This window comes from Pinus tabuliformis, chromosome 9 (genome assembly GCF_031772625.1).
Source record: "Pinus tabuliformis cultivar Carrire ecotype Pingquan chromosome 9, CPIR1, whole genome shotgun sequence".
Taxonomy (NCBI): Eukaryota; Viridiplantae; Streptophyta; class Pinopsida; order Pinales; family Pinaceae; genus Pinus; species Pinus tabuliformis.
In genome coordinates, this window is record NC_142307.1 from 652,819,387 (window position 1) to 652,835,007 (window position 15,621).

The 15,621-nt window shown below is 38.9% G+C and overlaps 1 protein-coding gene across 1 annotated transcript; it reads right to left on the reverse strand.

Moving 5' to 3' along the window:
- Window positions 1-9,101: 9,101 nt before the first annotated feature.
- On the reverse strand, window positions 9,102-9,775 carry LOC149150354 (uncharacterized). Its single transcript, XM_089442773.1, has 3 exons — window positions 9,705-9,775; window positions 9,388-9,563; window positions 9,102-9,290 (listed from the first exon to the last, which is right to left on the reverse strand). Exons 1-3 carry the CDS (start codon window positions 9,773-9,775, stop codon window positions 9,154-9,156), a joined length of 384 nt encoding a protein of 127 aa, XP_089298899.1. The 3' UTR covers window positions 9,102-9,153.
- Window positions 9,776-15,621: the final 5,846 nt, after the last annotated feature.

Sequence of the window (15,621 nt, forward strand, 5' to 3'; positions counted from 1 at the left end):
GGTGGATTTCATGGTTAATGGTTGCATACTTGTATACAAGGTGGCATATTTTAGTCTAAAATCAGCCACTATCGTTATTTACCTAAGCCAACCCACAACAAATCACTTTAGGTTGTGTAGTTGCTTTACTTCTCCTCTACTGTATGTTAAAATGGTCTTTAATTTAAAATCAGTTAGTCATTCTTATGATTTGTTTTAAATTTAAAACAACAACAAGATTGACAAAGTAGGGCCCATTGCACTGTCTTTGCTATGAGAGGCTCCCTATATTTTTTTTGAAAAAGACTTATAATCAAGTACTTTTAATCTTTACAATTATTTTTAATTTGATTATTAACTTCGTTACTAGAAAAAATGATATAAAAATAGGTTTTAAAATAGAAAATATGTTATAATTATTAATTATAATGAAGAAATAAGATTTAATAACTAATTTGTGTGTGATGGTCATTATGTTTTTTTCCTCAAAATTTTTAATATAAGAAAAATATTTTAAACAAAGTATTACCCATGAAGGGTTAATTTGTTATCAAAGTACCACTCTTGGAGTACAAAATTTTAAACATAGTTTTTTTTGTCATTTAAAAAATTAAATTAAATTCAAACCCTTCCTTCCACTACTCGTCAAGTAGCCCAACCCAAATATTTACCATGAAACAAACCATAAATTTTGACTCATAAAGAGGAATCCAAATTCAAACCCTCTCTTCCACTGCTAGTCAAAGAGCCCAACCCAAATATTTACCATGAAACAAATGAGAACTCTCCCAAAAACCAATGACAATAGTTTTGGAGGTCTCTTGAAATGTGACATAACCAAATCCATTTGTCATGACGCAAATGCATGTGGCAAAGGATGGCCACCAATCCATCTCTCTTAATTGCGTGGATCATCCATCCCATACTCATTTCTCTAGTACATCAACACTTAGATTGAGATTAAAATTCTTTGAAATAAGAAAAATTGATATTTTAGTTATTCATGTGTTTTTGAATTCTTTATATTTATATATAAAACACACACATGATTTTATATACATTTTTCATAATAATGTAATATTATAATTTAAGATTAATTTAAATTTTTTACTTGTAACCTTTCGTAACATATTCAAATATAATATCTATAAATTGCAAATTTTATGTTAATTTGATCGATATTATAACAATAGATTATACACAACAAGATAATATTACCTTTCATATATATTGTAATCATATAATATATTATAATATTACTTTATGGAAAAGAGTGTTATTTATACACAACAATATAATATTACCTTGCATATATATATATATATATATATATATATATATATATATATATATATATATATATATGATATATATATATATTATAATCATATGATATATTATAATATTACTTTATGCATAAAAGCGTTATTTAATTTAATCTAAACATATTGAAATTTGATGTTTAATGGATGTGAACTTCTCTAAATTTATAGTGCACTATGTGATATTTAATTTTAAAATTTGAATTTTTAACAATAAAATATAATTTTATTATAGTTTGTAGTTTTTAAATTAGAGATATATATAAATTTATTTAAAATGAGCTATATATAATAAGAGGTAGTTATATTTTATCTATTATGTTTAAATGACTTGTACTTCTGTTTATGAAAATGAGATAAAGTAAATGAGATTTATAGTAAAGTTGATGTAGTACAGTGTTTTAAATTCATATACTACTCAATGGCCCACTATCACCATGGTGCCCCCTAGTACACCATGGCTTTAAAGGGGGGTGTTCAACATGGAGACCCTCGTTGTGTGTCCGACATTTAACCGGGAGCAACTTTTTGAAGGTTCAATAGGGGCGCGAGATAGATCAATGATCCATGTACATGATGAGGTCCGCCTGGTGTAATCGGAGCTAAGATGGGGGGCGAGGTCTAAAATCGAATACTGCTCGTGTTTAAAATCACCTCGTCTTGGTTGGTGGTAACACCATGGAACCTCATCCTTGGTGGTATGGTGTGACGCGGAATCGTGTGTGCAAACATCGCAGAGCCATTTAGATTACATGTGGATGCCATTTGTTATCAAGATATTGGCCTAAATTCAAGTGGTCATGACTTTCAATCTAAGAGTCGGATTGAAATGGAATTTATATCGCTCAAAATCCCTTGACAAGCTAGATGCGATCATGGCATCAAATTTTGTTTCTGCAAACGTTGGAAAAAAAGGATTTTTGGTGAGGCCATATTCATAACAAACTTCATAGGTTAGGTTAATTCATAGATAACACCTTCAAGAGCTCGATATATTATGATGGGTGAGAGGGAGTGTTATAGTTATGTTTATAAATTTTAATAAATGGTGTGTTATAGTAACAATGGTCATGGAAAGTTACATCCATTCATGTTGAGTTGGATTCTCTCACCAATGTCATATGAGTCATAGAAGAGATGGAGATCGCTATGGGAGAGGAAGAAAAGCCCCCGCACAAAGGAAGAAGGATAATTTCAACTCTCTACCTACACAACCTTTTGCAGCGTCTTGGAAAACCTTTTATGGGTTTACTAGTCTTTTTCTCCCACTCGTATGGCTTCCACAACACTGTATTTATCTCCCATAGTACCTTGTACAGATTCCACCACACGGTACTTCTCTCCAACGTGATAACTTATAACTATGGTATGTATTCTTTGTTGGGTCATATATTTTTCCTCTGCTCTGTCTTTTCGAAGATCAAGGTAAACACACAAGGAGGATTGTTTTCTTCCTTTTTTTATTCTACGTCTTTAGCTATAACTAATTTCATTCTTTTTCGTGTGATTTGGGGTCAATCTCTCATGTTAGCCTCTTAGCATACTTTTGAAAGGATTTATTATACCAACATAAATTCCCATTCACTATTATTTTCTTTTTTAGAAAATAAAACATTATTTCATCACATGTCTTTTAATTTTCCTCAACCCAAGAACAAATAAAATATGCATAATAGTATTTCATCTGTGAATGTTGGAATCCTTCAATGAGCCCTTGTCCCAACTCTACAAATACAACATTAGTGAGTTAGATGGAGTTTTATTGTTATTAACGAAGCCACGTGATTGAGGTTGGAACTGTTCTCGACAGGATTCTTGTGGCGCTCCAAAAAGACATTGATGCGATCATGTCGACGATGAATACTTTGGAGAAATATGATTTGTGAGAAAACCACATGACCCTTTGACAGAATAGGGAGACCCCAGTTATTTCCAACAAAAATAATGTCTTATATCCCATAAGAAAAGCATATACATTTGATTTACAAAACCAAGTGATTTTCCTCCACTGCCATAGTTTAGAAATGTTTTCTAGGAGAGGGAGAGAGGCAAGGAATCCTTTAGTGGGTATGATTTTTGTTATTTCATCGCAGATTAAAACCCAAGATTGAAAAATAGAGATTTCACATTTGTACAAAACCCTTTGAAAATACCCATTGAGTCGTGGTGATTGTTAGTGCTAATATGGTATCTCCACGAAAGATAATATGTAGTAATGATCAAATTGGTATATTTATGGATGCTAATAGAGTTATCGAAAACAAATACTATTTCCAAAGGAAGAAAAAAATAAATTGTTCACGATAGCGGAGGAAACTACGAGTAATGTAGGAAGAACATTTGTTAATGCCGCACTCTTTCTTTCCAATGTGGTTATGGAATTCCCTTCCCTTGAATCAAACTCTACCATGTTCTAATTCATTCCATAGAAATGCATGTTCGAACGGAAGAAGCGCGATGATAAATATTGTAGCATGATTTATTGATGATGGGAGGAAAGAGAAAGGCGTTTATCTCTAGAAAGAGTTTTAGTTATTGGATGTCTACCTTTTTAAATAGTGTGTCTTGTAAGTTTGTACAAAAGAAATCCAAATGTTGTAGATGTGGAGAGATTGCTCTACGTGTGCTATTGAACTTCCATATGAAATAAACTATTTGTTATTTTCAGAGATAAGAAGATGAAAAATGGGGCTTATGGAAAATTGCACGCTAGATAGTAAATGCATAAGTTTATATATGAAGTGGCCTTTGAAAACATGGTTAGGTTGCTGGATCAAATGCAAGTTCTTAGCATTTTCAATGATATTGTTAGTGAACATTTGTTTTTGCTTTGAATTTTTTCTCGCATTTGTAAAGGAAACACATTGATCTTAGTCAACGAATGTGTAAGTGGAAATTTTGTTGGAATTCACTACTCTAATTGTTACCTAGCGGAGTATAGATGCTTCAAGAAGAATATTGGACGAAGATGTTGAAAATTGAACCAAGGTGTTGGAGATCCAAACAAATGTTCCTAGTGCATGCATGCCTTTAGAAAAACATGAAGTGCAACAACAACTTGCATGCAAGAAGCACGGTTCATCAAAAATTTATAAATGTGGGTTGTGTCCATGCATGAACAGGTAACTGAAGCGAGTTGGAACACCTCGGAAGTCACTGTGAGAGAGAGAGAGAGAGAGAGAGAGAGAGAGAGAGAGAGAGAGATGTGGGTTTTGTCCATGCATGAACAGGTAATTGAAGCGAGTTGGAACACCTCGGAAGTCACTGAGAGAGAGAGATAGAGAGAGAGAGAGAGAGAGAGAGAGAGAGAGAGAGAGAGAGAGAGAGAGAGAGAGAGAGAGAGAGAGAGAGAGAGAGAGATGTGGGTTGTGTCCATGCATGAACAGGTAATTGAAGCGAGTTGGAACACCTCGGAAGTCACTGAGAGAGAGAGAGAGAGAGAGAAATGTGGGTTGTGTCCATGCATGAACAGGTAATTGAAGCGAGTTGGAACACCTCGGAAGTCACTGAGAGAGAGAGAGAGAGAGAGAGAGAGAAAGCTCTAGAAATCACCAAAGATTGAGGAAAGATGCACTAGCATATAAAAGTAACTAGAGACATCCTTAGAGAGGATGATGCATGCCGTTCATAGTTTATCTTTACTGTGTTTATTGGTCTTATTAGTTTGAACATGCATTGAATTTTTAAACTTTGATATAACATAAAAATTATTTTATTCAAATTTGTGACCTTGAGAAATGATAGGAGGAGTGTAGAGATCTAAGATAACCACTTGATAGAGATGTGGAAAATGTTGACAAAGAGACCTAGTTTGCGCATGATTCCAGAGAAGGAAGACAATGTTCGTGTCATATGCATCATAATCTCTTGTTGATAATTTTGTAGCCCTACATAGTAGTATTAAGAATGTAAACATCATTCCCAAGTATTCTTGGAGAGGTGTGGTATAAATGAAAGCAAATATAGCAAGGCGGTTAGTATGCTCCCATTATTCCTTGAAGGAATATTGTTTGAGGAATGTTGTGACACAAGTATTTGTAGGTAGGTGCAAAAAATGCAAGATTGATGGATGGGTGCTATATCTCGACTATTAAAAAGATGAAATGTTTGTTCAAATTTCTCCAATGCATTGAGTGAATGTTAGAATCATCAGATAGCCTTTGTCCCAACTCTACGAAAGCAACATTAAGGATTTAGGTCACAATATGTGGAAGAATGCAATGGAGTTTTACTGTGACATTCATAAAGCCATGTGATTGAGGTTGGGATATGATTTCTAAGGAAATGGCTCCACTCTTTGAAAGAAGAAGTAGACCGAATTTTTTGCCAATAGAAATAATATATTTTAGCCCATCTAAAAGCATATTATTCTCAGTTGTAGAAAAGCGAGTGATTTTCCCCCAATACCATAGTTTAGAAATATTGACTAGGAGAGGCATATAGGTGAGGAATCATGGTATGCATGTGATTTCTTGTACTCCTTCACAAACAAAAACTCAAGAACATAAAATAGAGATTACACATTTGTACAAAATCCTTTGAAAGGAAGCATGGAGTCATGGTGCTTGTAAGTGCTACTGAGGAAAGAGAATGTGTATCAATGATAAAATTGGTATTGGTGTGGATGTTATTAGAGTTAGTGAAAGAAAGTATTATGTTTGAAAGAAGACAAAAATAGATGTTTCAAAAGAGCCTAACAATACGTGAGCAATTTAGGAATTAATAACATGTTTCCTTTTGCCAATGTGATTAGGAATACCATGGCCTCTAGTCAAAGGCCACCATGCTATATTTCTTTCCATGGAAAAGTATGTGGAAGATGGAAGATGTGAGAGGAATAGTATTGTAGTGGGCTTGATGGATGATTGGAAGGAAAAGAAATACATTTATAGCTAGAAAGAGTTGTAGGTATTGGATGTATGCCTTTTCTAATATTTTCTCTCCTCAAGGTAGGGAGGAAAGGCACAAGGTTATGTATGAAGGTGCCTCTTAAGACATGGTTAGATTGTTGGATCAAGTGCAGCTTGTTAGCATTTTGAGTGATATTGGTAGAGAGCAAGTTAGAAAGTTAGTTTGTCGTAATCTTTTTTGGCATTTGTAAAAGAAACATATTGAGGGCAATCAACTAATGTGCAAGTGAAACGTTAGTTGGAATTGACTAGTGGGAGATAAACTTGATGATGAAAACAAATATTCCTAGTATATGCAAGTCTCTAGAAAATGATGAAGTGCACCAATATAATATTAAGCTAATCTATTAAACCAACCATTTTATATAGTACATTATATTTTTTAACTTGGTTATATCTTTAAAAATAAATAAACCAATTTTTTTTACTTTTATCATATTTATGAACAAGTAATAATAATAATTAAAGAAGAAATCATAACATTAATATCAAAGCAAGATCTGTGAGAGCAGGTAAACTTCCATTTCAAACTCAACGACCACATTTCAAATTTTATGAGAGTGATTTAACCGCCTCACCTGGGCCAGCTTGATGAACTGAAATCCCTAAAACATAAATATCCCATCCCATCGGATATGGATATAATTAGTATAACCCGACGGCATTTGGGAGGCTGTACAGGTGAATCGAGGCAAGGATGGGCATCCTATCCCTATGACAGGAAATAAATGCAGAGAGGAGCCAGGCATTTGAGAGTTGGCCTTGTTTTCTACCTCCCCTTAGCTTCCCTCATTATGCCTTTATGTCTGGTACTGTTCCATCTGATGGTGCTAACTGTGGAGCTTCATAATCCACCACCCATACCACCACCTGGAATTTAATTTGTTAGTTGACTGAACAAGAGATTGGACATGGCCGGGCTTTAGGGGTTGGCAGAAGAAATCAGAGCCTAATTTTTTAAATTCTTTCACTTGTTTTCTGGTTTTTTTTTTTTTTTTTCAAGCATGGCCATGCTTAGTTGAATAATTGTTTTTGTGTCTATCTCTTTCTGGGTTTTTGCTTTTCTTTTATTTTAGAATTTTTGTTTTGGCTTGGTTTTGGTTTTCTTTTCTCAGTTTGGGTTGAGAGGGAGAAGAGATTGGCTGTAGCCTGTTGGGGTTAGAAGGGAGAGGAGGTTGGCTCTAGTTGGTCGGGGTTAGGAGGGAGGATGATGCTAAAGAGAAGAGAAGAAAACATGGGATCCTGAGGGGACAAGGTATGCACCCTTTTATTTTTTATTTGTATTTCAGGATGGTTTTGTAACGAACCATCTGAATTAATTGTGTGTGTGCTTGGAACATTTTATTATGCACATTTGTTTTGCTAATACTCCCTGTTTTGGCTTTGTGTTTGGAGTACACAGGCAGAATTACAGATTCAGTCGATAATTGTAGAATGCATGCTTTGGGTTTTGCTATTGCCGGTGACAATCTAAATTATGACTTCCCTTGTTAACAATTTATTCATAAATAAAACGGACTAAGGTTTAAATACCTTATATTTTTCCCTTGTATTCCAACTCCAAATAAAGTAAACATGGACCCAATTTAAAGAATCCATGATCTCTGATGCCTTGGATTTCTGAGACTGTATTCAAGAGCAAGGTTATATTTTCGAGTATGGGTTGTTTTGTTTTTGCTTTTAGAGAAACCCGATAGAAGTTAAATCAATGAAAACGTTTTTTTAGAAATTGGGGTTTATCCGGATTCGTTCGTTCTAGCACACTGTTAGGTTTGTATTTCAAAGATATGGTCTCATGCAGCCCCAGTTGGCATAGCTATGGAAACAAATACTTGTGCCCAGCACACGTAGTTAAGTATAGACGCCTACTGCAAGTCATTCGTTTGTTATTTAATATATATGCCTAATTAGACTTACCTATAGTTTTCAGAACTCATTCCTCACGGGCCCCTAAAAAATATGCAGGTGAGGTGGGTGGTAAAAGTTACAGGTTGCAGGTTAGCATCTTAGTGTTGAACTGCACCCTGTTGTTGTTTTTGATGCAGGAGCATCCAGCTCCGAGGAGACAGAAGGTGGTTGACTGTCTCGAAAAGAAAACAAGAACAAGCCGAAGACTACATGTATTGCTGGGCAGGTTATTAAACTTGTAGTTTTTGGTTCTTTCTGTTGTTATTTGTTTCATTTTCCAGAAGGTCGTTAGAGTCCGTAGGATTACAGTTGTGAATTGTTTTAGTTTAGGAAATAATTAGCAGTTAGTTATCATTTTTGTAAAAAAAACTGGCTAACAGTTGGACAAATTCTGGTTGAACAGTTCAACCGAAAACAAGAAGCAGTTATGCTTCCCAAGTATTAAAAACAAAGTGAAAATAGTTAGAGCAGAGAGAGAACCTCCGGTACGAAGAAACAAATAGGAAAACAGTCCTTTGTAATAAAGAAAATAAATCATCTACCTAGCCAACTGATAATCCATTGTTAAGTTATTTCATGCGTTGATTCCTATGTCTATTTCATATTACTTTCTACTGTGATTAAAATGCATTTGAAACAATAAGACAAGCTGTAACAGGAGTCGAGAAGGGAAAAGTGCTGCTACAGGAAACCATTTCCAGTAAAGAAGGGAGAACCAATCAACAGTCACCGACGAATGACCAGGTAACAAAATACGATGCCTTCATACCATTTACAAAATAATACAAGTGCTGAAAGCAAATGTGAAACAGTTTAATTTAATTAACCAGTTAACCACCGTCCATTACAAACAAGAGCGCACAAAAGGATTTTCTGAGCAGATAGCGCTCACCAAAAACAAAATTTCTTTCAAGCGAAACCTCTTAAGCTAAATACAACAGAACAGGGCTATACGAGCCACAAAGGACAGAGAGGAGCACAACCCATCTACAACTCAGGTGACTGCAACTATAAAGGAACAAGAACCAGGAACATCAGAACCCTTCATAAATTAACAACCGAATCATGGTCAGAAAGACCCTACCCGTTGTGTGAGACTGGGCGGGTTTCGAACTGCTCCCCGGAGATTGCAGAGAGAGCAAACCCTCGGCGGCCAGCCACCTTAAACAACCTGCAAACAGAGGTGGATGAGGGTTAGTGCAGAACCGGAATGAGAGAATGAGCTAATCCAGCAAACGAAACAAGCCATAAAATACATTGGTTCTTACCTGTAGTTGATAAGGCGACATTGCAAAACCGAAACCGACAACCAGAGCCTGAAGACAAGGAACGAGACTGTAAGAGTCTGAAACAGGCGCGAAGGCAGAGTATGGCATAGAACAAGTGCATACCTCGGAGGCAAGGTCGAACGAATCGAGCCAGAAGCGCGGAACTGGAGGGTACCCTGTCACAGTTACGAGCCAACAAGTTAACAGAGCCGAGAAACGAACCCATGCGACAGAAATTGTCCAGAGAAACAACAAATATACCATAGCACAGGGCAGGGAACTGACGGTGTTGTCGCCCTCATAGAAGCTCAACGCACAGAACAGAGAAAGCCCGGAGGCACCAACGAAGCTCAACGCACAGAACGGAGGAAGCCGGAGGCACCAACATACCTCGGCAGAGCAGAGTTCAACGCACAGAACAGAGGAGGCCCGCAGGCACCAACAAACCTCGACGGAGCAGAGCTAAGAGTCGAGCACAGTGAACAAACGAAAGTGACAATAAACGAGGGTAGGGTTTGTCAAAAGGCGGGAGCGGCCAGACCGAGAAGACCGACAGGTGGCGACCCATGACCGGTGAGGAGGGGCAGCAATCAATACAAGCAAATTCCAAGTGAGTCCAAATCCACGGAGGGTTCAACATCATCGCACATTAACATTACAGCTAACATAACCATAGGTTAATCACCGAAGGGCACGGTTACCAACTACTTTCACATTTAGTTCCACACGATTGAAACAAACTACGCCACGTTGGAGGGCTGGGCCATCAAAAGTGGTATCAAAGCCAAGTTTGTTGAATAGGAACAAATGGAGGTTGGCAGAAGAGGAAGAGGAAGAGGAAGAGCGGTCCGGAGAATAGCAGAAGAGGGACTCCGTGAGGAGATTCGCATTTTGCGTGAAAGATTGGCAGTAGTAGAAGCTGGGGGAAGGAGAGACCCAGCAGATGATAGTGATGAAGATGTGGTAGAACCAGAAGACAAGTTTGAAGGGGTGACGCCGGAATTCCGGTTATCAAAGTTAGTTTTGTTGTCCAGTCATAAGCCAAAGAACGAGCTACCCACTTATGACGGAAGTTTGTCTGCAGATGTGTTACTGGATTGGTTGAGTGAAGTAAATAAATATTTTGAGTTTGAGGAAACCAGCGAGGACAAGCAGGTGAAGTTCGCCGCCACAAAGCTGAAAGGACATGCATCCTTGTGGTGGGACAGCGTTCAGGCGGAAAGGAAAAGGCTACACAAACAGCCTATAAAGAAGTGGACTAGGATGGAAGCAAAACTGAAGGAGAAGTTTCTACCGAAAGACTATCAGATCATGTTGTATAGGCAGGTACAGAACTTAAAGCAAAGAGGGATGATTGTTAAGGAATTTACAGAAGAGTTCTATAAGTTGAATCTGCGGGCAGGGTATGTGGAAGATACCCCAGAAAAAACAGCCAGATTTGTGAATGGGTTGAGGGGGGAAATACTGGATGAAATCGGTATCCTCTCACCCAGAACTTTGGATGAAGCATACCAGTTTGCACTAAAGGCGGAGGAGAAAATTAACAGGAAATAGAATGCCAGGAGAGGAGGCTGAACTGGCAGGGGGAAAGGTAAGGTTTTTGGCAAAGGCAGAGGTGCAGATTCTAGTGAAGAAGGCAGCAGTTCTAAGTCTGTAGGCACAACAGAGAAGGACAATAGAACTAGAGGAGGATGACCGGCTCAGCGAGGGCGAGGAAATGGTCAGGGCAGGGGAACTGTCCAGTGCTATCGTTGCCACAAGTGGGGACACAAGTCGTATGACTGTCCTGAAGGTGAACCGGTAGGTGGAAGAGGAGCTTATGTTGCCCAGCCAGAGGATGCTGAGGCAACACCTCAGGAAGTGGAGAACGCACCAGAGACGGGTGAAGCTTTGGTGTTGAATAAGGTGCTGTTGAAACCAGAAAAAGAAATTGCAGAACCTGACCATCGAAAGGCTTTGTTTCGAACAGTTTGCAAGTCACAGGGTAAGTGCTGCAAGCTGATCATTGACAGTGGAAGTACCAACAATTTAGTGGCTGTAGAGATGGTGGAGAAACTGGGATTGAAAAAGTTGAAGCACCCCACTCCCTACAAAGTGTCATGGCTGCAGAAAGGACATCAACTGTTAGTTGATGAACAGTGTGAGGTGGAGTTTCAGATAGGCAGGTATAAGGATAAAATTATCTACGATGTTATGCCAATGGATGTCTGTCATATACTGCTAGGATGACCCTGGCAGTTTGACAGAAGCGCAGTTCATGACGGGAAAACAAACTGTTATAAGTTTGTCAAAGATGGGATCAAGCACACGCTTGTACCCATCAAAGAGGAGAGTGCAGCTGAAACCAGTGGGGTAAAAACATTGTTGATGGGCGGAAAAGAATTTATAAAACAGATTGAAGACAGTGATGTAAATTTTTCTGTCATAAGAAGGCCAAAGGCAGTGATACTGCATACACAGATTTCAGATTTGCCCTAGGAAATCCAAAATATGTTGCAGGAATTTGGAGACATCGTGGTGGATGACCTTTCGGATGAACTACCCCCTAGGAGAGGTATTAGTCACTGTATTGACTTTATACCAGGGGCCAGTCTGCCAAATAAAGCAGCTTATCGTATGAGCCCTAAGGACCACGAAGAAATTAGGAAGCAGGTCCAGGAGTTGTTAGACAAAGGATTGATTAGAGAAATCATGAGCCCCTGTGCAGTACCGACCGTTTTGTCTCCAAAGAAAGGAGGAGAGTGGTGAATGTGCACGGATTCTAGAGCCATTAACAAAATTACTGTTAGGTACAGGTTTCCCTTGCCGAGAATGGACGATATGATGGACTGTTTGAGTGGGGCGACTTATTTCTCGAAGATTGATTTGAAGAGCGGATATCACTAGATCCAAATTCGAGAAGGAGATGAGTGGAAGACAACTTTCAAGACAAATGAAGGCCTGTATGAGTGGTTGGTGATGCCATTTGGGTTGAGCAACGCTCCCAGTACTTTCATGCGCCTGATGAATGAGGTGCTGAAGGAATTCATTGGGAAGTTCGTAATAGTTTACTTGGATGACATTCTGATTTTTAGTAAAACTAAGGAAGAACATTTCAGGCATGTTCGAAGTGTGTTGAGGAAGCTGCAGCAAAACAAGTTGCTGATCAATCTGAAAAAGTGTATTTTTTTTTCAGCGGGAGTTAGTGTACCTGGGTTTTGTAATTGCGGAAAATGAACTGAAGATGGACCCAGAAAAGGTGGCAGCTATAGTTAGCTGGCCTTCTCCAAGAAGTTTATTTGAAGTCCGAAGTTTTCACGGACTAGCAAGTTTTTACAGGAAATTCATCAGGAATTTCAGTGAGATCTGCGCACCTATGCTGGATACGATCAAGAAGGCAAATCAGCCTTTTCACTGGACCGAAGCAGCGGAAAATGGTTTTCAGATTTTGAAAAGGAAGATTACCGAAAGGCCGATATTGAGGCTGCCTGACTTCAACAAACTCTTTCAAGTTCGTTGTGATGCCAGTGGTACAGCCATTGGGGCAGTACTTAGTCAGGAGGATAGACCAGTCGCGTATTTCAGTGAAAAGCTGAACGAGAGTAGACAGAAATACTCAACCTATGACAAGGAGTTCTACGCAATTATACAAGCGTTAAAGCATTGGAGACATTACCTGTTGGGTAATGAGTTTGTTTTATTTACGGATAATTCTGCATTACAATACATCATGCAGCAACACAAATTGAACCATAAGCATGCAGCATGGGTTGAGTATCTTCAGAATTTCACATTTGTACTGAAACATATTAGTGGGCAAGCGAACAAGGTGGCAGATGCGCTGAGTAGGAGGACCCTACTCTTACAGGAAAGTACAATGCAAGTTCTAGGCTTTGAGCACTTGAGGGAACTGTATCAAACAGATGCAGATTTTAAGGAGGCCTATGAGGCCTGCCAAAACCCTCTGTTGAGAAATAGTAGCCCGTGGTTGGACTACAATTTACAAGAAGGGTTGTTGTTTAAGGGAGGACAGTTATGTATTCCCAACTGCTATATGCGAGAGAACATTATTCAGGAAAAACATAGTGGGGGTCTGGCTGGACACTTTGGTATAGACAAGACAATTTCACAGGTAGGGCATTTTTATTTTTGGCCAAAGTTGCAATGGGATGTACAGAGGTACGTAAGTAGGTGCAAGATTTGTCAACTAGCAAAGGGTCACAGTCAGAATACAGGTCTTTATTTACCATTACCCATTCCGAGCAGACCGTGGGACTCCGTCAGCTTGGATTTTGTTCTGGGCTTGCCTAAGACACATCGGGGTTTCGATTCAGTAATGGTAATGGTAGATCGATTTTCAAAGATGGCGCACTTTATACCGTGCAAGAAAACCAGTGATGCTACTTATGTAGCACATTTTTTTTTTACCGAGATCGTTCGACTGCATGGTCTCCCAAGGTCCATCATCTCCGACAGGGACGTAAAGTTCACCGGACATTTTTGGCGAACCCTGTGGAAAAAGTTGAACACCCAGTTACAGTTCAGCTCCGCTTACCACCCGCAGACCGATGGACAAACTGAAGTGGTAAACAGGAGTCTGGGGAATTTGCTATGGAGCTTGATAGGCGAAAATTCACAGATGTGGGACCGTGTACTTGCTCAGACAGAATTCGCATATAACGATTCACCTGATCACAGCACCGGTTACAGTCCCTTCCAGATTTTATACGGCATGCATCCACGCGGAGTGCATGAATTACGCGATTTGGGAAAGCTCGAAAAATGAAGTGCTGATGGGGAAGATTTCGCCCAAGCAATGAGCAACTTACATGAGCAGGTAAAGTTGAAATTACAGGACAGTAGTCAAAAGTATAAGCAACGAGCTGATTCAAAGCGTCGGGAAGTTCAGTTCAACGTTGGAGATGAAGTCCTTGCGTATTTACGTAAGGAACGGTTTCCAAAATGGGAATACAACAAGTTAAAGTATAAAAAGATCGGTCCCTGCAAAATCATTCGCAAGTTTTCTGCAAATGCCTATGAGTTACAGTTGCCACCAGGGATCGGTATTTCTCCCATCTTTAACATGGCAGATCTGTTCCCCTATGTCGCCGATCCGGAAGACAGTGCAGCAGCAAAGCCACCGCGGGACACCAGTTGTGAGGAAAGTTCATGGATGAGACAGATGCCAATGGCACAACCCCTTGAGATCGAGAGGATCCTTGACACACAGGTAGCTAGGCGCACACGCAGGAAAGAATATCTGCGGTACTTGGTCAAGTGGAAGGACCGTCCGATAGAGGACAGTTCGTGGCTCGACGCAACGCAGATACAGAAAGCAGGCTATTCTGTCGACGACCTCATGGAACGGAGCCATGACTTTTTGCCACCCCGGGAGCCTGATGCAGGAGCATCCAGCTCCGAGGAGACAGAAGGTGGTTGACTGTCTCGAAAAGAAAACAAGAACAAGTCGAAGACTACATGTATTGCTGGACAGGTTATTAAACTTGTCGTTTTTGGTTCTTTCTTTTGTTATTTGTTTCATTTTCCAGAAGGCCGTTAGAGTCCGTAGGATTACAGTTGTGAATTGTTTTAGTTTAGGAAATAATTAGCAGTTAGTTATCATTTTTGTAAAAAAAACTGGCTAACAGTTGGACAAATTCTTGTTGAACAGTTCAACCAAAAACAAGAAGCAGTTATGCTTTCCAAGTATTAAAAACAAAGTGAAAATAGTTAGAGTAGAGAGAGAACCTCCGGTACGAAGAAAAAAATAGGAAAACAGTCCTCTGTAATAAAGAAAATAAATCATTTACCTAGCCAACTGATAATCCATTGTTAAGTTATTTCATGCGTTGAGTCCTATGTCTATTTCATATTACTTTCTACTGTGATTAAAATGCATTTGAAACAATAAGACAGCAAGTTGTAACAGGAGTCGAGAAGGGAAAAGTGCTGCTACAGGAAACCATTTCCAGTAAAGAAGGGAGAACCAATCAACAGTCACCGACGAATGACCAGGTAACAAAATACGATGCCTTCATACCATTTACAAAATAATACAAGTGCTGAAAGCAAATGTGAAACAGTTTAATTTAATTAACCAGTTAACCACCGTCCATTACAAACAAGAGCGCACAAAAGGATTTTCTGAGCAGATAGCGCTCACCAAAAACAATTTTTCTTTCAAGCGAAACCTCTCAAGCTAAATACAACAAAACAGGTCTATACGAGCCACAAAGGACAGAGAGGAGCACAACC